Source organism: Psittacula echo (genome assembly GCF_963264785.1).
Source record: "Psittacula echo genome assembly, chromosome: 13".
NCBI lineage: Eukaryota > Metazoa > Chordata > Aves > Psittaciformes > Psittacidae > Psittacula > Psittacula echo.
The window spans coordinates 8,616,611-8,637,788 of record NC_137749.1 but is presented as its reverse complement, the minus strand read 5'-3'; the positions used below and the strand labels follow the sequence as shown (position 1 = coordinate 8,637,788).

The 21,178-nt window shown below is 50.9% G+C and overlaps 1 protein-coding gene across 9 annotated transcripts in view; it reads left to right on the top strand.

The window, feature by feature from the left end:
• Positions 1-20,129, top strand: part of SEPTIN5 (septin 5) — a gene marked incomplete at its 5' end in the record, with an annotated part of 58,793 nt that extends 38,664 nt beyond the window's left edge. For 2 of the 9 annotated variants that reach the window (XM_080628765.1, XM_080628766.1), the window contains 11 exons: positions 6,428-6,524; positions 7,027-7,113; positions 7,672-7,795; positions 7,967-8,101; positions 8,771-8,888; positions 9,243-9,344; positions 10,224-10,320; positions 11,563-11,698; positions 13,569-13,671; positions 14,010-19,133; positions 19,818-20,129. In XM_080628765.1, coding sequence (XP_080484891.1) covers positions 6,428-6,524; positions 7,027-7,113; positions 7,672-7,795; positions 7,967-8,101; positions 8,771-8,888; positions 9,243-9,344; positions 10,224-10,320; positions 11,563-11,698; positions 13,569-13,671; positions 14,010-14,066 — 1,056 coding nt within the window. In that variant the 3' untranslated portion in view covers positions 14,067-19,133; positions 19,818-20,129. Of the gene's footprint in view, positions 1-2,072; positions 2,163-6,427; positions 6,525-7,026; positions 7,114-7,671; positions 7,796-7,966; positions 8,102-8,770; positions 8,889-9,242; positions 9,345-10,223; positions 10,321-11,562; positions 11,699-13,568; positions 13,672-14,009; positions 19,134-19,817 lie in introns of those variants that run through there. The other 7 variants (XM_080628764.1, XM_080628760.1, XM_080628759.1 and 4 more) reach the window with 7 other exon arrangements.
• Positions 20,130-21,178: the final 1,049 nt, after the last annotated feature.

The following is a 21,178-nucleotide window of genomic DNA, read 5'->3' as shown; positions in this document are numbered from 1 at the left end:
TTGTTGTTGACTTCATCTGTGATCCCAGCTCAGAAGAATGCTCTGATTTGGTGCAGTGGGCTCATGGGGTCACAACATGTCCTCACGTGCCCTTGGAAGATGCTTGTGGTTGGTGGCAATGTGGCCTGTGGTCCTCAGACAAGGTCTGGTGAAACCTCTGTGTTACCTCAAGTAAGTTTGGATGCATCTTTGGTGTGCCACAGCCATTGCTCTTACTGCCCACTGCAGTCATGCACAAGCTGCAGACCCCAGCGGTGGAGTCCTCCAGTCAGGAAAGCAAGGATTAGGTATTTTGCACCTAGGAAGAAGAAAAACTGTCATGAGCATTGTCTGACCTGCCACTGGGCTGGGAGGCTGATGTAGGGTTATTGGCTCCCTAAGGAATGGAGCAGTGCTGCAAAGCAGGGGCAGAGCTGACAAACATGGACATGTTCTGAGAGGTGGCGATTCCTGCCACCTGGCTGTTAGCCCAGGCCTTCTGTTTGGCTGTCACATGCAGAAACAGTTGGGAACAAAACCCAATGGGTGTACTTTAAAGGATGCTGCTGGCAGAGCAGGGTGGTTTGGAAAAAGGCTGCTTGCATGCGATGTGACAGCTGCTGTACGGCAGGAGTTTTCCTGCTCTGGGAGTGTTTTCCAGTTCTACATTTACTTTTCTCAGTCTTTAGGACCTTATGCCTGCAACTTCTGAGGTCTCCTTCCCTCGACTTGCAGCATTGGTAAAACACTGTTCTTTCTCCTTTGTTTTTCTTTAGGTTTTTTTCAGCACATGGTGTGTTTCTAAGCCTTTTCCACTCTCACAGCTCCCCCCAGACTTCAGGCCATTGGAGACCTTGCAGTAACTTGGTACCTTGTAGCAAAACCTGCTTGGGGTGCTTGGTTGTGGCCCAAGGGTGACCACCACAGGCCCTGCTGGTCAGCTGCTCTGCAGAGCCACTGCTGGAGACCTGTGCTTCCTAGAGAAGCAGTGGGAGCTCTGGGAAGTGAGGCGGGAGCGTGGCTGCAGTCTGCATCCTTCCTCATCTGTGAGCAGAAAGCTGCTCAGGAACCTGTGTGGCAAGGGGCAGGTTCCTCCAGCACCACCAGTGTTGTCATCTTACGTGGCTTTATTATAGGTGCTCTGATAGTAACCCCCCAGTTCCTGGAATCATATGATAATATGAAGTAATCAGCTGTTGTCTGTTCCACATAAATTCCTGTTCAGTCTCTGTGGCTGCATAGAAAAGCTGGAAAGCAGGTCCTACATGTAGGTTCAGAACGAACCCAGACTTGTGATGTGAATGACTTTTCTGTGCATGCTGGGTTGCTGCTGGGCTGTGTTCTTATGCTTAACAAATACACAGATAGTTATTTTGAAATGTCTTCAAAGCTTAAAGGGTTGCTCTAAGGTTCAGAACACATCACCTGCTACTCCAGTTGGATTTAGAGATGAGGCTGCAATAGAGCCTGGACTAGACAACAGATGGCCCAGCGCCATGTGGAGGCAGATGCATGTCAACCAGGACTGGGATCTGGGCACTCATTTTGGACCCTGCTTTTTGGGAGCTTTCTGGACCCTTCAGACCCTTCCACTGGGCTGGAAGCAGTACGCTTGTGCTGAGAGCAGGCTTCCTTGTGGCAAACCTTTGTCCTGTGTCAGGATATCCAAGACCTCCTCCAGCTGCATCTGCCCATCTGACAAAGGGAGTCAGGCTCATGGCTGCGACAGCATCCGGTACGTGCAGAACCCCTTCGCGGCACACTGTCAGAGCGAGAGGCATTGGCTCTGGCCTGCGGCCGGTGGCTTTTGTCCTGTCCTTGCTGGCAGGCTCCTCCCGCAGCACAGGCGGAGGCAGGAAATCCCGGGCAGCTGCCGTGGGAGTCCGCTCTCCTCTCTGGGCTTCTCCTCGGCTCTCCTCTGCTCCTGGCCTCGCTGGGCCGCCGCGCCGAGGCGAGCTGAGCCAGCCCGGCGTGTGTGTGCACGCGCAGGCGGGGGGGCTGCCGCATGGGTATAGGGAAGGCGGGGAGGGAACACATGGGTTGGGGTTTTTTCCCTTGGCTGCCGGTGGCTGTCCGTCCTGCCGGCCGCCGTTATGGATTCGATCATTATTCAGGAGCGGCTGGTGGAGCGGCTGCTTTCTCCCCGGACGCAGGCACAGCGAAGCCACCCAGCCAAGCTGAAGGTACAGGGATGTATTTATAGCCCTGTGCGAGCCAGGGAGCAGCAGGGACAGGGCGGGGGGGAGGATGGTGCCCGAAAAGATGTGTGCAGCACAAGATGAGACCTCTGAGCAGAGCAGCAGAAAGACGCTGGTAAGGAAGAGGTGGTGGGGACAGAAAGGAGGGGAGCAGCCCCTGTGGGAGCAGGGCAGAGGGGGTGTTGGACAGCTGGGAGATAGATGTGTGACATAGTTCTGTGTGTCATATTATCTGATGCCGTGATTCCTTGTTTGTGTGCTGGGGGACGGGGGGGATCAGGGCAGGAGTGTGTGTGTGTGCCCAGACGCAGGCTGGTTTGCATTATCGTGTTGTGCTTTGCTAGCTGGTTTCCTATGCTGGTGGGCGAGTGGCTTTGCTGATACTCCTGCGCTGAGCCCAGGCCCGAGGTAGCAGATGGACGCCAGACATGCCCCACAGGCTGCTTGTGTTGTGAATTTAAGCAGCTTTCTGGCAATGAGAGGAAGTGAAGGGTCTGCCTCTTCTCTGGGGCTGGGCTGTGCTGGTTCGTGCAGATGCGGATGTGGCGGCTGTGCCTGGCCAGAGAACAACTGGAGGAAGGGCCGGCTGGGAGGGAGCTGGACAGCTTGTGCTGGAGGCTGTAACATTTGAGAGGGCTTCCCCCCGAAGGATCCCAGCACAAGCTCCATCATTTCTGGGGTTTGCTCCAGACCTGGGGAGGGGCCTGTTCTTCAAATTTTCTGTGGTCCTGTGGTGTTTAATTTTAGCCCTTTTGAATATACCCAGCAAGGCCTCATTTATCCGCAGGCTGAATGATGAAGTCACACAAGATCTGGACTGGTTTAACCGACACATTCGCGAGAGAGCTGAGGAGGGAATTGGGAAGGACAGGAGTGATGGAGGCTGTGCTGTGTACCCTGCCTTGGAGGTACAGACAGCCCTGTAGACACCTCAGTACCAGGGATGGTTTCTTCTCTGGGCAGCAGATCCCAAATATTTCTACCCTCAACAGGAAAAGGACGTAAACCCACCAGTGCTTTGTTCCTTGGCTTGGACTCCCAGGGAGAGCACCGCCTGCCAGGGAGCCTTGTCCACCTCAGCTGGGTAGCGAAGGATGTGAGGACATGGTGTGTTGCTGTGATGTCCAGTGGACCAACAAGTGTGTGCCACAGGAGGGTACAGACATGTTTTGCTTGACCTGGGGTGCTCTGGTTTGTGACAGGGCCCCAAAGGTCAGCCACATCTCTTGCTAGGCACCACTGTGGTGCATGGGGCATGTTCCCAGGGGCATGGGAGCAGCACGCCAGTGGGAACAAAGACAGCACATGGAGGAGGCAGTGGGGAGAGGGGCTCCTTGTGCCAGAGCTGCTGGCTTGGCTGACAGCTGGGGCTGGCAAGGGAAGCACAGTGCAGAGACCGGCTGTCCAAGCCTGCGTCAGCTTGATGGGAGCTGGCTCGTTAGGGTCAGGAGCAGGAGGAGGGGGCTGTGGTGTCTCCAGGAGCTCCCTCAGTACAAGTCTCTCATCATGTAGTTAATGTATTTTAATGTACTTTAGCTTTCACAACCCAGAAAGCCTCCTGCCTCCTTCAGCAACCCTCACAGCAGGGCTCTGCAGCATGTCCATGGCTGGGGACAGGGCTTAACCAGTGACTCTGGTGCTTCCCACTGTGAGGGAAGCTCTTCTTTCGCCCAGCACTGACCTTCCTTACTGGGAAGGGAAATGACCGCATGAGTCATGGGTAGAGGGCAGGGTCCTGCACCAGCTGGGTTTTGCTCATTTCAGATGTGATTCCACCAAGCTATAGGGAGGTACCCAAAGGTACAGTAAATCCATGCTTTCTTGGTTGGGCTGAACAGAAATGAGAGATCAGGTTCAGCCAGTTACACTTGGCTGCAGTAAGTGGGGTTGCACCAGAGCTCAGTTCCCCAGTATCTCCATTGTCAGCCTTTAGTCATCCAGGTTAGAAAACAAAGAAAGTAAGAGAAACACACCCCAAGCCCCGATTACAGTTTAATAGCACGTTACTAGTACTATTCCCTGTGTCAAGTCACTGGATAGAGGGGTAATCATTGCCTTTCCAGTGCCTGGTATAGTATGTGGCAGGTCACTTCTTGCTCTGCCTAAAGCTTGGCTGTATGAGATGCGCAAGGGGAAGGATGTTGTACATTTGTGTCACTCGCTGGGCAGCAGTGGTCCTTGCAGTGTGAGGCACAGGCTGTTACATGTACATGTTGGTCGTGTCCATGGATGTGCTTCACCGGACTGGAAGCAGTCTTTTTCTCTTGTTTTCTTGATCCTGCCATTATCACATTTCTCACCTCGTGTTTACCCTTTACTGAGCCTTTTGGGTGGTAGTTCACAGTGTCCCTCAGGCAGGCATTGCTTTGCTGCATGCAGCTCGTCAGAGCTGCCATCACTTTCACCTTGGGGTCTCACCACTGCTCACTGCACTGGTGCTTTAGGTTGCCAAAGTCCTTGGGCCATGATGGCCATCAGCCATGTCTGTCCTGTCTGAGTGGGCAGATCCAGAGCAGCCATAAATTTGAAGGAGGAGACTGTGTCCTCCCTGCTGAATGTCCCCACTGGGACTCTGCAGTTTGTGTGGCTGAGGTTGCCCAAGGATGCTCACACGTGTGGACATGCAGCCAGAGGCTGTAGGGGGCTGCGCAGGAGCTGCATTGCTCACTTGCAGTATGGAAATAGGTGCCTCAAGCTTGACACGCTGGATTGTGATTTGTGTTTCTTTGAGCGTGTGCTCGAGGAATGGAGATAAACAGAGAAACAGAGCTCTTCCCTGCTGTGCATGGAGAGCCAGTGCCAGAGAGCTGTGGGGTGAGGACAGCCGTGTGCTTGAAGGTATCCATGGCCAGGTGGTGGCTGAGGCTGGTTTTGAGGCTCTGTGGATTTGCCTGTAGTGTGAACCCCAGGGGTATGTTTATTTTCAGTGATGCTGTCTGTGATGTCCAAAGCTCAGGCATTTGTGAGTGGCTGCTTCCCCTTGGGTCTAGTTTGGAAAGTATATGAGAATGGAAGTGTTTGCCAGGGTAGGTGTGCACCTCCCTCTGCAACAGAGCCTGGGGAGGGAACGCACTGTGGTGGGGGTGTGGGCTGTGAAAGACCAGGATGAGCGGTGCTCAGGTGGATGGATGGGTCCATGGTTACCCACATCCACCGGAGCTGTGAGCAGCAGGCTGTGTGCTGAGCCCAAGCTGAGGGCAGTACCTGGAGCAGATCTGTGAATCCACAGATGAGCCGTGTTCACCTTTCAGGATGTACCCTGCATGAGCCTAGGACATGTGTACCCTAGGGCACATCCCAGGCTGTGTGTGCTCCTGGCTGTGGGATGCATGCCATGTGCTTGTGAAACACACCTTTGGTCATGTCACTCCTTGTGTGCACTTAGCGTGCTTGTACACAGCGTGTGCCACGCTTGTGGGGTGGCTGTGCCTTTTATGGTGTAAGAGTGCTCAGTGACAGGGGGCTGTGTTTTGGAGGGTGGTTAGACAGTAGGCAATGTTCTAGTAATACTGTATGTAATACCCTCAACAAAAGCATCTCACCTGTGTTATCAATACTTCTTCATCGTCCCACTTCCTGTGCTCCTTCTCTTCAGAAATAACACTAGAGATTACACAGGATTTCCTCTTACTCAGCCAGGAGTGGCTGTGACACAGCAAGAAATAATCCCCTTTCAGGTCAAGACGAAGCCAAGCCACCGTGCCTCCAGACACGGCTCAGGGCACCACGAGCCCTGGAGTGCTAATTACAGAGAGCTTTCCATCCTGTACTGCACGCACCTCTGGAGGGAGAGATACAAAAATGACTCTGAAAGACTGGGGGAGAAGTGATGCTTGGTGACCCTGCTGTGAAGGGAGCCTGTGACTGTGCCGGAGGAGCAGAGAGTTAGGAAGGTTGTGGGTCAGTAGCAGCCCCAGATGTGCTCTCTGGTTGGAATGGTGGGATGTGCCTTTTCTCTTGCGCTCTCTGTGCTGAGGCTGCTGTGAACTGCTGTGTTGGAGGTGAGAGCAGCCAGGCAGGACTGTGGCTGGGAGGAGGTGGCTCTCCATGTCTGTCTGTAGGAAGTGCAGAAGTCCCTGAGCATAGAGGAGGTGCGTGCCCTGCCCTGCCTTGCTGCCAGGGCAGGGACCAACCTCTCCTCCAGCCCTTGGCCTCAGGGGCTTTTTGAGTCCAGCTCCCTGTCACTGCGTGAGGCTCGAGCAGGAGGGGTGGCACACCCTGACCTGCTCCCATCCACCTCTGCCCTGCAGGACCATGAGAAGCAGTACGTGGGCTTTGCCACCCTGCCAAACCAGGTCCACCGAAAATCTGTGAAGAAAGGTTTCGACTTCACCCTGATGGTTGCAGGTAAGGCCGTGCATGGACGTGGCTGAGCCACATGGTGGATGCAGGGAGGTGACCAGCTCTCCTCACTTCCCTTAGGTACTCCCTTAGCACCTGGATCCTCCCCTGCTTCTGTTCTGGTCCTTGTCTCAGACCTTGCTTTGCTCCTCAGCCTTTGTTGCAGTTCCCCCAGGAAGGATGGGCCCCTCCTGACCCACTCGAGCAAGCTTCTCCTCCAACAGAGTGGCTGATTTGGGGGGCGAAGGCAGAGTCAGCCAGGGTCCAAGGGAAAGGAAGGGAGGGGGAGGAGCTGGGAGATTACATTTGTACAAGGATTGAGACATCTTGCAGCAAAAGTCCTCCCACTGCTTGAAAAATTTAATGCTGATAAACAGCTTGTGACAGCTCATCTCCTGCGCTTCCTCTGGCTCAGGATTCAAAGCCTTGTTCAGAGTTTGATTTGTAAGTCAATTAGTGGGTCATGTCGCTTGCTTCTCCCTCCTCCCCTTTGCACTCTGTCAATTAGGAGAGTCGGGTCTGGGCAAATCCACGCTGGTGAACAGCCTGTTCCTGACAGACCTCTATAAAGACAGAAAGCTCCTCAATGCAGAAGGTAAGTTGGGGACAAATGGGGTGAATGTTCTTGTGTTCAGGGATCTGAAGTGTCCTAAGGAATAGTACTTTGGTTCCTGTAGCTGCTACAGGCTTGGCTGGGTTTCAGCCCTGTTGTTTGTTGCTGCCCTGCTCTCCTTTACTGGCTACAGGGGCACTAGTATTTGAGCAAAAGGGGTTTGGCTGTAGGGCCTTTCTGGCCTATACAGGGAAGATGAGGCTGCAGAGCAGCATTAGCCCTTTGCGTTGAGATGTTGAGATTTGTCTTCTGTTCTTGGATGCTGGAGTGTGGTAGGGATTCCCCTTCCCAAGTGACTGGACAAGATGTTCAGCACAGCTGGGCTACAAGCACTTCAGAGCTGTGTGTATCTTCGCAGTCTGTCTGCCTGCCTGCTGCTGGCCTCCCATAGTACCACTCCCTTGAGGCTCCTTTGAGGATGATCAGGGTGAAACCCATGTTACTGTGCTCAGTGATAAGGAAGGAGCTGGATTGTTGTGGGTGTGAGTGGAGATCCCCAGCATTACTGCCTGGCTTTAACTCACTTGTTCCTGTTCAAAGAGAGAATCAACCAGACGGTGGAGATCGTCAAGCACACGGTGGACATTGAGGAGAAGGGTGTCAAGCTGAAGCTGACAATAGTGGACACACCAGGCTTTGGAGATGCTGTTAACAACACTGAGTGGTGAGCAGGCCACCGCTGTCTTCCTCCTAGTCCTTGGTCACATCTGTTTTCTGTGGGTGCTTCACAGGAAAAGGGGTCTGGCAGCAGAAAGGGGATGATGCTGCCTTATACTGCCTAGGAGACACTGTCCTGTTAAACATGATTTTGTTTTGTTTGAATTGCCCATCCCAGTTGGAAGCCCATCACCGACTACATTGACCAGCAGTTTGAGCAGTATTTCCGTGATGAGAGTGGCCTGAACCGCAAGAACATCCAGGACAACCGAGTGCATTGCTGCCTCTACTTCATCTCGCCCTTTGGGCACGGGTGAGAGCCCCCACTCCAGGGCCAGGGTGTAACTCAGCCCAGAGGGAGGACCCTTGTGCCCTAGGATTGCCCTATAGCAGCTTGTATGTTGGTAGGGCTGTTGGTACAGAAGCGTCATCTGGATGCTCTCGCTCAGCTGAGCGTCACACCACCTCCCTCCCTGTTGCTGGCATGACAGACTGCCTGTGATCAGGCAGAGCAGATCTCCCCCAGGCCTTACAGGCTGTTTTGGAAATAAGGAGAAATAATGGCACACAGATGTATCTTCCTATCTAGCTAAGCCTAACTGATGGGTAGGAAAGGGAATTTTAAGGTGCCTTCAGTCCCTTCCCCTTGCTGGCACATGTGCCAGCCTGGAGCGGCTGGAGGGGCCGTGTTGGCTGCCTGCAGCACAGGGCAGCAGGAAGGAGGCTCTAGGCTGTGGCCTGGGCAGTATTTAGGTTGGAACAGCACAAATACCTGGCCTGTGTCTGTGTGAGACATTCAGTGGCTAAAATCTGAGACAGCTTTCCTGAGGATACAGCTCTAGCTGAGGGCTGTCCCTGTGCTGCTGCAGGCTCTTGTGGCAGCCCTGTCCTTTTCCCTTCGTGCTGGATGGGTGGGAGAGGCTGGAGGGGAAGCTGCTCAGTGTGTCCTTGCTAATAGTGTCCTGCCTCATCTCTGCTGCAGACTGAGGCCTGTGGATGTGGAGTTCATGAAGGCTCTGCATGAGAAGGTCAACATTGTGCCCCTGATTGCCAAAGCTGACTGCCTGATCCCCTCTGAGATCCGAAAGCTGAAAGAGAGGGTGAGATGCTCTATCTCTACAGGATTATACCTAATGTAGTGGTTGGGATGGGATGAGGAGGGAGGGGACATATATGCATATATATATCTATGTATTTATGTATATATGTATACATATATATGTATAGTGTGTATGTGCATAGGTATATACACACACAGTACCTGTAAATCTGATTGCAGCAGTGCTGTGCTGTGAGAAGGGAGCTTGGTGTCTTTAGAGAGACCAGCTCTGTAGAAACATCAAATCCTGTCACCATCTGTAGGCTATAGCATGGTAGCACAAACAGGGAATAAACCCAGCATTTCTGTATTGCTCAGTGTTGTGTCCTTTCGGTTTTGTCTTGCACGGACACAGATCCGGGAAGAGATTGACAAATTTGGCATTAAAGTGTACCAGTTTCCTGAGTGTGACTCTGATGAAGATGAGGAGTTCAAACAGCAAGACAGAGAGCTGAAGGTAAGGAACCTGCTCAGCGGGGTCTGGGAAGTCAGGCTCATGGGTGTGTAGGTTGCTCCAGAAGGAGCCAGAGCTGCCTCATGTGTGCCAAAGCCTTGTGCTACTGATACCCAAGGGACAGCCTACATCGGCTCACATGGTAGATAGCCTGAAGAAGGTGCAGGTGTCCTTGCCATGAAGTCAAGAGTGGCATGAAGCCATGGCAGTTCTGCTCTCCCACCAGACAGTGTCAGTCTTTCTTCAGTCTACCTCAGCCTATGTTTAAGATGAAGGCTGTGTTGTACAGTATTTGCAAACACCTATTTCTGAGTGATTCCTTGAGAAAGGAGGAGTGATTTGTGAGTGATGAGGCACCACTGTGACACATTAGTTACATGGGGGGAGACAACATGATCATATAGGCCTGTCTGGAGGCCCCAGTAGCCCAGGCCTGAACCTATCCCATGCTGAGCCAGCCCTTTGTATGCATGCACTATGTCCTTGTTTCTCCTGGCAGAGAGGTGCAATGGGCTTTGGCTTTCTTCTGAGCAGAGAGGAGCAAGCCTGTCCATCACTGCCTGGACAAGCTCTTGGCCTACATTGTCCCATTTGCTTGGTGTCCCAGCCTCTCTACTCTGGCTTCCTTGTAGAGGAAAGAAGGGATGCAAGCACCAGCAGAGACACAGCTTCCCTCAGGACAGCTGAGAAGAGGTCAGGCTGGGAGATCCCAGTGCCGTAGGCTTTTCTCTGCAAGTGGGTTGTGATGTCCTGTACTGTGGCACGTGTGGATGTCCCTGTAGGGTTAGGCCTTTCCAGCACCTGCCTCCTCACTCCTGAGTTTAAACCCTTGGAGGAGGGATCTGCAGGCAGCCCTGGGCTCAGCAGTGCCTCTCATTCCAGGAGAGCGCTCCCTTTGCCGTCATCGGCAGTAACACTGTGGTGGAGGCGAAAGGCCAGCGAGTCCGTGGACGACTGTACCCTTGGGGCATTGTGGAAGGTAAGCATGTGGTGCCTGGGAGAGGGGCAGGCAGGGGTGAGGGAAGAACAGGCACGCACTTGTAATGGATGGCAGGGGAGAGCTTACCTCTACACAGCCGTGACTGTGACACCTTTGGCACATGTCAGGGGACAAGGCATGGTAGAGACAGAGGCACTGGAACTGGCTCAGGAGGTCTGTTACTGGGAGTGTAGCAGTTGCCCTGCCTCTGAAGCTGTGACAGACTGAAGAAGAGAGGCTCCAGTGTGAATGGGAGAATGCCTGGGCTTTAATGCAGTAGGATAGGGCTGCTTATCAAGGAGGGTGACTGGGCATTGCCAGTTTAGTTTCTGGGGAGAAGCCACTGCCCTCAGTCAAACTGAATCAGAAACCTTCCCGCAGTCTATCCTTTGCGGCTGGTCCTGTATGTGCTGGAGTTGCTGGGCTGGAGGCTGTGCTTGTGCACAGTGTGTTTGTCTCTAACTTTCTCCCTTTCTAAAGGGATTTTGTAAGGCACATAGGCAGAATAACCCTGGAATGGCTTTTGCTGCTGTTGCTGACTCCCCCATGCTGGTGCATTGTGTTAAGCTCTTGCAGCTTTAGTTCCTAAAAGCTTGTGTGTGCACTTGTAGGCTGGTACCCACTGCTTGGGCTGCCCAGCTGCTGGCTCTGCTCTCTCACTGGCTCCAGAGGGGTCTGTATCTGTAGGAGTGCTGACATTTGGCAGGGAGATCAGCTTTGTGAGAACCTGGGCCTGACACAGCGGCTTCCCCCAGCCCTGCAGAGAGGTAAATGGTGATCACCAAGGCAGGCACACAGCTACTGAACACAGCACTGCCCTGTGGAGTCCTGCAGAGCTGCCTGGAGCCTACAGGGGCCTTTCATTCAGTCCAGAAGTCTGAGGAGATAAGCAGTTTGCCACTAGCACTGGCTGTGCTCATTGTGGTTATAACAGTGGCATCCCATGTACCTGGGAGCAGCATCCTCCTTCAGGGCTGTTCTGCACGTGCTTAATACTCTGGCCCAGAAAAAGTCCCAGGAACACAGTGACTTGAGCAGCCTGGCCTCAGCATTGAGAGGCTCCGAGCATTATCGAGGCCTGAGCCAGGGCCAGGGGGAGAGCCCCAGGCAGTGGCAGAGGATAAGAAATGAGCCCTGGGGGGAGTTTTAGTCCAGCCTGGGTGCTGGGAGGTGAGAAGGGTCTCCCTGGAAAGGGCTGCTGAGGTGTGACATCCAAGCACTCTCCTGTTGTTGCTTCTGCAGTGGAAAACCAGGCACACTGCGACTTTGTGAAGCTACGGAACATGCTGATCCGGACACACATGCATGACCTGAAGGACGTCACTTGCGACGTCCACTATGAGAACTACCGAGCTCAGTGCATCCAACAAATGACCAGGTGGGTCCGTGTGGCTTTATCCAGAGGTGGCAGGGGTGTCTCACTGCAGAGCTGGGGTTGCTCTCACGAGAGCTTGTTCATCAGAACGCTCTGTGTCTGCTGGGGACATGCTGGGCTGGGCTGCAGTCTGGGGATTGGCACTAGGGACTAAAATAGCAAATCCAAGCATGTCTGTCACAGCCTGAACCCATGATGGGGATGCTTCTGAGAATCCATGAGGATTCCCCATGTAGATCTTGAGAAACAGGCCTGGAGATTATTTTGAAGAGCTGTTCCTAGCTCTGGGTGAAATAAATCCAGCCTAATGAAACAGGGGATAAATCGTTTCTCTGGTGGCTGATAACTACATGCATTGCCAGAGAGGAAGGCATTCTGTAGTGTGTGGTTGTGTCCAAATCACAGCATGACCCTTGGGATGCTGTTGTTTCTGAGACAACAGAGTCCAGGCAATTAGCAAGACTCTTAACACATCTCCAAAGATGTCTCTGCATTGTCTTCCCATTGCATTTGATTCTCTGTGGTTTTAGTCACAATGATCAGAAAATAGAAGACAGAACACTCACAGGCTTCTAATTTGAAACATCTTAATTCTTTTTCCTTCTTCCCTCCATGACTGCAATACTGGTGACACATTTTAGGTTTAGTAAGTCTTGGCTCATTTGTTGCAAACCATCCCCTTCACTTCCTGCCTGAACTGGCTGGGTAGCTCTGTGCTGCCACATTGCAGACATGGCTGCACTTCACCAGGGAGCAGTCCTGCATGTGTGCAAACATGTAGGTTGGCGCATTCTGTTCACACACAGTGTATCTCAGTACTATTGCATAGCAGAGGAGCCTGTCTTTTTCAACAGTGAGAATAGGGAGTCCAAAAATAGCTGTGTTAAATGTTAGAGATCTGAGAGAAGTGTCACTGCTGCTATTTGGGTAGGCTGTGTATCTATTAAAAGAAGAGCATGATGAAAAAGCAGTTATTCAGCTTAAGAAAAGGTTGTTTGGTGCCATTTCTCACTGCATGGCTAGTTCTTTGTCAGTGAAAAGGTCTCATAAATCAGACCGTGGCCATTTCTAGCAGTGGGATAAGGGTCCTCTAGAGAGATGTTCTGGGAGGAGATCCTTAGCTCTAGAACTGGAATTAACTCAATAATGAGCCAATGGTGACTCCAAGTGGTAAACGCCTGCAAGTGGCATTTTGAATTCCGTTTCAGCGCAGGCATCTTCGGTCATTACCACCTTGTCCTCTGACTTTTGTAAGCAAGTCACCTCCTTCCTCTGTTCCAGCCTGCACTGATGGGCACCCCAGCCCTCATCACAGTGCTGCTGTGCCATGCCTGTTGTCTACCACCTCCTGAATGTGAGGGCAGGCTTTGTTATCAAGACTTGTAGCAATTAAACTACTCCTCTGGTTTTATTGTCCTGGAAAGAAAAGGACCCTGGTGAGCATATGGTGCCTTAGGGATGCTGGTAGTATGCATCGATGCTGCATAGGCACGTGCCCATAGGAGCCAAAGGAAACCAGTTAAATTGTCTGTAAATGTCTCTGCTAAGCTCGCCAGTGCAGCTATGAAAGGTGGTCAGAAACATCAGCCCTCTCTGTGTTTGCTCTCAGTGTGAGCCTGGTTTGGATTTTCCCTGTTAGCTCCCCACAGGCTTCATTTTGAAAAATGTCATTGCCTTTGGTCTCGTTATGCATCTGAGTGCATCCCACACCTCTGGGCTAGATTGCCCCACAGCCCCTCCACTTGGCTGGGTGCATGCTGCTGCATTGCTGACAGGTCTGCTATCATGAGTGACAGCCATCGTGTGGGGACACCAAAGCCAGCCAGCCTGAACCCTAACTGACTGCGTTTCTCCCTTCTCTCCATCTCTCTAGCAAGCTGACTCAGGACAACAGGATAGAAAGCCCGATTCCTATCCTGCCTCTCCCAACACCAGACACTGAGACAGAGAAGCTGATCAAAATGAAGGATGAGGAGGTGAGAGCTGTTTCTGCCTTGGGCTCCTTGGTGTTGGGGATGGAATATGAGGACTTTTTCCAGGATTTCCCCATGAAGGCTGTCCTGGGGCTTCCCACTCCTGCCTCTCACCATCATGGGCTCCTGTTGTGGAGGGCAGGGTGTGAAAGCTGTGGCTTCCTCTGTCAGCGAAACATGGTTCCATTCCACCTCAGATACAAATGTCTCTGTGCTCAGGCAGAAGTTAATACTACCCGAGGCATCCCTTTTTCAGCTCCAAGGGACTGTGCCCACTGCAGATGACCGTCTTCAGGCCACAGCAGACCCCTTTTTGACTATCTCTTTTGTATCTCATGCAGTTACGACGGATGCAAGAGATGCTGCAGAAGATGCAGCAGCAGATGCAGGATCAATGAGAGGCAGGCACTCGGAGGGCAGAGGGAATTCCCCAGTGACCATCTGAGGCCTGGCAAGAGCTGTGGACGTTTAGAAAAGGTTTCCTGTTGTATAGAGACTTGTGGGCAAGAGCTGCACCCGCACCCTCTAATTTATTAGCAGCAGTGCTGGCTTTGCGGTCAGCTGGATTGTGGAGGAGGCTGTTCACTTAACAGTTTACTGATGCGTATTTCTTTTTTAATAATTATTCTTCTTTTTTCTTTCTTTTTTTTTTTTTTTTTTTTTTTTTAAAGAAAATAGCCTGGGAAGTCTCTAAGACATCCTAAAAAAGAAAAAGAGAAAAGAAAAAGATGTCCCTTTCCCATGTACTAATCTCTTGTTTGGGAATGCTCTGGTATTTAAAGTCCTGGTTTCTCTGGTGTACGAACTTGACTATCTGTGTCAATGCACGTAAATGTTTACTCCCAACTGAGGTGCTGTGCCCCCTTCCCCATTCCCCTTGTCTGGGGCCAGCACAAGCATTGTAAAGGCAGCCATACCTTCCTGTGAGTTTGACCTGTGCTGATCGGGCTCCTCAGCCTGAAGCCAGCTGTGGCGCATAGAGCTGGGGCTGGGGGTTTCTCTGTGCACTGACCTGCTCAGGGGTCCTGATGGTTGCCTGGTTTCCTGCCTGGGTTTTTTGTTTGGTTGGTTGGGTTTAGTTTTCCTATCGAAAAACTCCAGGATCTTTGCACTGAGTGGTGAGGGACTGAGTCTCTCGAGGTCAGTTAGAAGAAAACATCTTCTACTGCTCTCAGTTTTGTCTTTTCTAGCAGAGAGGATGAGTTGTTGACTGCTGCCTGCAAGGAGGAGATGATGTGAATGAGCACTTTCCCAGCCATGGTTTCCTCTCACGGCAAGCTGGAGGTGTTGGTAGAGGAACCCCAGAATCCTGCAGTTGCTAGCTGGGTGAGGTTTAGCTCTGGTCATCCAGCTGCAGTGTGTCTGGAGTATCTGTTCTGAAAAGCACTGTGGCAGCCAGAACACTTGGTTGGGACTGCTTCGGAAGGGATAGAAACCTTAGGGCTGAAATCCATCTCTGAATGCAGAGCTGGGCCCTAGCCGCAGGCTTTGAGGTCCTACAAGTGCATTGCTGGCCCTGAGCTGCTGCTGAGAAAAGGACCAGTTTTTGTAGACTCCTTCCAGAGATCTGCAAGCTGCCTGCCCAGGCAGGTGTGGGGTCACGTGTGCAGGAGTGTCACTGCATGGGGCTGAGCACAGCCCAGCAGACTTGGCACTTCCTCCCCTGCCCTTCCCCTGGGTTTCATCCTTTCTCCCCCTCCCTGGTCCAAGGCTTTTCCTGTCTCAGTGCTGGGAAGGCTGGTGGATCTGCTGGGCAGAGATAAGAGCACTTGTTGGCCAGCAGCTTCTGTCCTGTTCTTGCTTCCTGCAGTATTTTTAACTTTAGTCCAGCCAGAGCAGAGCCCTGGAGCGTGATGGGGCTGACAGGGCAGGTCTCACACTGCCGCGCTTGCAGGGAATCAGGGAGAGAGACACACTTGACTCTTCTCTCCGACTCCAGGGAGTGCTACCATGGGCTGGACCCTTCGGCTCCTCTGGCTCCCAGCCTGATCTTCTGTCTCCTTTCCCCTTTTCTGTCTGTTCCTCCATTGCTGACTCCCTCGTAGATCTACCTGGGTAGGAAGCACAGTGTTGGCCAGGAATGGCCAAGACCCTGAGTTATGTTATTAGGCATTGCAGGGCTTGTCCAGGTGGTGAGTAGGTTGGCTGGTTCCAGTTATTCACTGTACAGAGCCCCTGCTTAGCCTGAACATGGGCTGTAGGGGCAGGGCAGAGACCCTGGCACAGGGTGGAAGGACAAAGCAAGGGTGGAAGCCCCTTGGCAGAAATGTACAAGCTGGGCAAGAGCAGTGTCCAACAATTATTGGTTTTTCTTTAATTTTCCCCTATATTTGGCTCATGAGCAACAGTGGCAGTGCCAGCCTAGGAGAGTAGAAGGGTTCAGCTTGTGTTCAATAACATGCAGGACCAAGGTGCTTAAGGAGGAAATACAGCCTATCTTTGTGCAGTGTGCTTACTTGAGCAGGGGAGTAGCCTGAAAGAGGAGCTGCCTCCATGTTCCTCTTTCAAACAGATTCATTCCTAGAAAACAAAGGAGACCTTTACCCTCTAGAGTATAGACATAGAGGAGCTGACAGCTTTTATGCTGGGCTGTGTGCAGAAGTGCTGTATGCTGGTGAGAGCACTGGGTACACTGGTCACAGAGAGGCAGGATTACTGAGGGTCTGTCCCTCTGGGTGGGGAAATCTCCATCAGCTCAGTGCACATGGCTCCTACGTCAAGTCAGTAGACACAAGTCAGTCCCCTACAGCGAGCTGAAGCCTTTGGCTAGCAGCTGATAAAGGTTGTTCAACTTGTCCACAGAATGCCCAGGAGTGAGGCACTAGAGATGGCTTCTGCAGAGGGGCAGTGGTACTGCTGAAATCATGTCTCCGTGCAGGAGGTTCCCTGCACAGAGCACCAGTTTGGGGGCTGTGTGGAACAGGATTAGAGACTGACTTTGGGGGCACCAGGGCTTCTGACTCTGACCTAAAAGGTGGCATCTCTTTATTAAAGGAGGAGTGTTTCATACTACAGCATTGAGCTGCACAGTAAGTGGAGAAGAGACTCTTGAACCAATGTAGCTTGGCCATTTGGCTCTGGCAGTGAGAAGTGTGGATAGGAAAGCAATTTAACACCTCCCCTCATGCAGCCCTCCACAGCTTCATATGCGACCCCTGTACCTCCAGGCACATTCCCACGTCTCTGCCAAGCTTTGCCCTGCTGAGCGAGTCGCTGCAGGGCTGGTGTCCTGCTCTACAGAGCTATCCTAGGCTGCAGCTGGGGCTGTCAGTATAACATCTCAGACCTTGTGCCTGGCTGGGAATGGAGCCGTGGCATGAACTCCTTGTGTGCCGCTGCCTGTGCAGTCCTTGCTGCCTTCCCGCATGCTTCCCCCCAGAGAAGGAGGGGGTCCCACTCTCCGTGCTTTGCAATGGCATTACCTGCTCCTCCTCACAAACTCTTGCTGTGCTTTAACTCTGGCTTGCTCCTGCCACGCATTTTCCCCATCCCTTGCTCCATTCCTAGGCTCTTTGTTTCTTGTCCATCTGTTGGGTTATTATAATATATATTTTTTGTAAATTTCTGTTTGAACATTTTGTCATTGTGAAAAAAGAAAAATGAAACCTTTTAAACCATATCCATTTTATTAAATGATTATTATTATTATTAATGTTTACTACCTGAATTGATCAGTGAAATAAATACATTCAAAAACAACAACCTTTTTAATTTTCAGTTCCCTTGAGCAGTATTGGTGATACGTTATGGGTAGGAGAGGGCAAAACTGACACTGTTTCTCCTTTTGTCTGATTCTGTCAGAGAAGGCTTCAGGCAGGGTTTCTTGATGTGATTCCTGGCCTGTTGATGTCAGAAGCTAGACAAGATAAACTTGAAGATCTTCTATCTTTAAGCTTCCCCTAGGAGCAGTGTCTAAATCAGCAATGGGCAGCTGGGCAGGATCCAGTCCTGGGAAATCCAGTTTTAAGGAGGCAGAGGAGCACTGCTAAGTCTGTGCTGCATGCAGAGCCACAGTGGATCTGGCTCCGGATCAGCTCTCTGCCATTCATCTGACGTGAGTAAATGTAGCACCAAATGCAAGAGACAAGGTAAGTTTGCTGAGCAAACATAGTAGTAGTAGCTTAGTAGTAGAAAGTAGTCAAGCTGCTCCCAAGTGGAAACCAGGCCCTGCAGGACAAACTAGATTAATTTGTTAACTTCTTTCCTGCTCTGCCTATCAGTGAAACAACTGGGGTGATCTGCTCCAACTTTCCAGAAATTTAAAGTTTGTTTTGTTCAGGGCATTGGAGATTTTTCCTTGGTTAGCGCCAAATTCTGCTGCTGCTTACATCCTAAATTCTTTTAACATCAGCATATTCAGGATGTTCATCGTTTCTGCTCTGTATGATGTGCGCAGTACAAGGCAACGGAGAGTTGTGCCCAATGCAGCAATAGTTTCACAATGTAATTCTGGTGGCCTTATCCTAAGGAGCATAGCCAAATGCTCTGATGGCAGAAAAATATCTGTGAAGGTGTGATGGCCTTGAGAAGACAAGATTCTACCTAAATATAGTTTTGACACTTGGCCTTACCTATTCAAGTGTATTTCTATAATGCAACTTCTGAATAAAGGATGTGGTCAGTCTGTTATCAGTAACTCCAGGCTACACTTGTTGAGAGGTGCCGACTCCCTTGGCTACCTAAAGAGCAGTCCTCAGAGCACTATTTTTCCCAGTCTGTTATCCTTCCTGTGAATCTAACAGGTTTGTTTTGATATAGACAGTGAAATGTCAAGAGTTACATTTTAACCGTGTAACTATCATGAGAGGATGCAGGTGCCTGGCTGATCTTTCTCCTTGGCTCAACTATTGACACTACTGTGGTCACTGGAAGTCCATTTTTTTCAGCAAAGTCCATTTTCTTCCACGGCTAATTTAGAGTAATTTGTGTCACTGCTTCAAGTGAAACCTCAGGCTCAGCACACTACAAAGTGCTAGGTCTCCCCACTCTGCCAAATGTGGTCTTCCTGATGAGATGGAGAAACCAAAGGCTACAGTGCTCAGAGAGTGTGGTGCAGATCAGTAATGTCACCTTCCAGGTTGAAATGCATTGTGAGTTACTACTTTGCAATTGAGCCTTTGTGATGTTTCTGTCGGACCAAGCCTATGGGCCCAGAATCACAGTTATCAGTACTGTCAGCATCTCTCCTGGCAAACATGTTCTTGTGAGCAGTGTCAGTTCCCGTTTCTTGGAATACTTGCTCAATGAAGCCTCAGCTTCCGGTGACATGCAGCAAACTTGCAGGAAGGCCTCGTGTGGGAGGTGTCCTTGGGATGACCCTGACCCTTATCTTGCCAGCCAGCTGCAAGGGGATTATCCGGGAGCTCAGCTGTGCAGCTGCAAACACTCTTGTGCTGGCTGCACTGCCTTACGACCTTCCTCTTGTCTTGTAAAGCCAGCAAGAAAGCAAGGATTGAACTACTGTGGTAAGTCAACAGAGTTACCTCTGGTAATTTTGTTCATTTTATGTCTTATTTGCACAGAAAAGCACTGCCTTGCAGGTATGTGTAGTTCTTCTCCTAGAGAAGTTACAGCAGCTCATGTGTTCAGTGGTGCAAGACTGCAACACAGACAGCTCATTGACCTGTGTCTCCCAGTATGGCCAAAGCTCCAGTAGGAGATTATTCACCTGCTGGAGCAATATCTAGCATGGAAAACTCCACTGACCTCCACTGTTGGTGGTCAGTAGCCTCTCTGCTGGCCAAGGACTGTTTATCACTTCTTTTCAAAACTGGAAAGGCTATTTTTTGCTTGTGGTAACACTACATTTATGTCTGAATCTCCTCTTGTAGTTTGCATGAACGAAGCTTTGCTTACAGTTGTGATTCAGAGCTGTGATAAGGCATGAGCAGTTTCGTATTCTAATTTTGATTCCTTCACATTAATTTTCTTCACTACCCTAGTAATGCGCCTCCAGTAATGCTGAAAATACAAGCAGCTCCTGTACACTTCTGAGGACTAGTTGAAATAAATTTGATGGCTGCAGCTAAGCCTCCCAGTAGCCATCTGTTCATATCCCTCCTCAAATCCAGGGTTGGAAGACCAGGAACATTCCTTCTGTAATAAGAGACCAAGAAGTTGCATGCCTCTTTTAACTCTGTTCTTTTCAGAGCTCTCGCATCTCCTGTGAAGGACAGCAAATTCATCCAACTTTAGAAACTCATTCTCAGAACAAACCAGCAAAAGACCTGCTGTGATCCTAGAGTGCATGGTGTCTACTTGCCTGGTCTCCACCTCATCCAGTCTCACCAGGGGAGTGTTTGCAGATGAAGATGAACAGTGGAATTCTCTTGTTGCCCCTCCTTGGCTTCCTCCCACTTGTGATACCTACGTGCCCTGTGCTATGCAAGTGTACAACCACCATTATCGACTGCACTTCGAAAGGCCTAACTGTAGCAAAACTACCGGTTGCTTTCCGCCCTTCAGCTGAGATTATCCACCTTGGTTACAACAAGCTCACCTCTATTCCCAATGGGCTCTTTGACAACCTAAAGAGCCTTCAGGTCGTCTACCTGCAGGGCAACCCTTGGGAATGCAGCTGCGACATCCTCTACTTGCGCTCCTGGCTCCAGTGGCAGCAGAATCGGACCTTATACAGGGATGTGAGATGCAGCTCCCCAGCTCACCTGCAGGGCCGGATCATTGCCTATCTGACAGAAGATGAGATCATTGCCACATGCCAGTACTGGTACTGCATCCTGGCTCTGCTCTCTCAGCTCTGTCTTTTCATCCTCCTTTTCCTCCAGGGTATCTTTATTATCTTCATCATTGTCTACCTTCAGAAATTTCGGAGAATGACTGCTGAAGCTCAGAGCACCACCCAAGATCTACACCAGCATGTAGACACATGGGCATCTTCAAGAAGCCCTTACAATGGTGATTAACATCACAAGACTGAAGACCCTCCTCTCCCTTGGGTGATGCTGTGCTAAGGTCATGTGGTTTGTGATACCCAGAGGGGGTAATTCGGTGCAGTATCTGACCCTGACTACAGCCCAAAACAGGACTGGAACTGATCAGACCCTTGCTGTATTTCCAAAGACCTGATCTTGTGGTTTTTACTGCTTTAAATTCTTTAGCATGATCTTTATTGCTTTGATGAGCTGGGGTGGTTCTGGTTTGATAGACTAAGGAAATCATCAAGTACAGCAACCAGAACTGACTCAAACTGCTCATAACTGTAGGGCCTTTAGTGCTTGATCCTTCCTGTGCTAGAGTATTTCAGCCATATTTTCACAATGCTTCTGGTTGCACTTGATCAGGTGAGAATAGAGGTGGACAGTGAACAGTTGAGGTACTGGACAAGGACAATGGAGAAACACAGTTTCCTTGGTGCTACCACGGATTGCCTTAGTAAACTTCAAAAAAGTGACTGAGTCTTCTCCTGCCTCAGTTTCCCATCAGTAAAAGGGAAAGGATGCTTCTTCTTGCTTAATGCATCTTTCCCAATGTTCTTCTGGAGGAGAGAGGA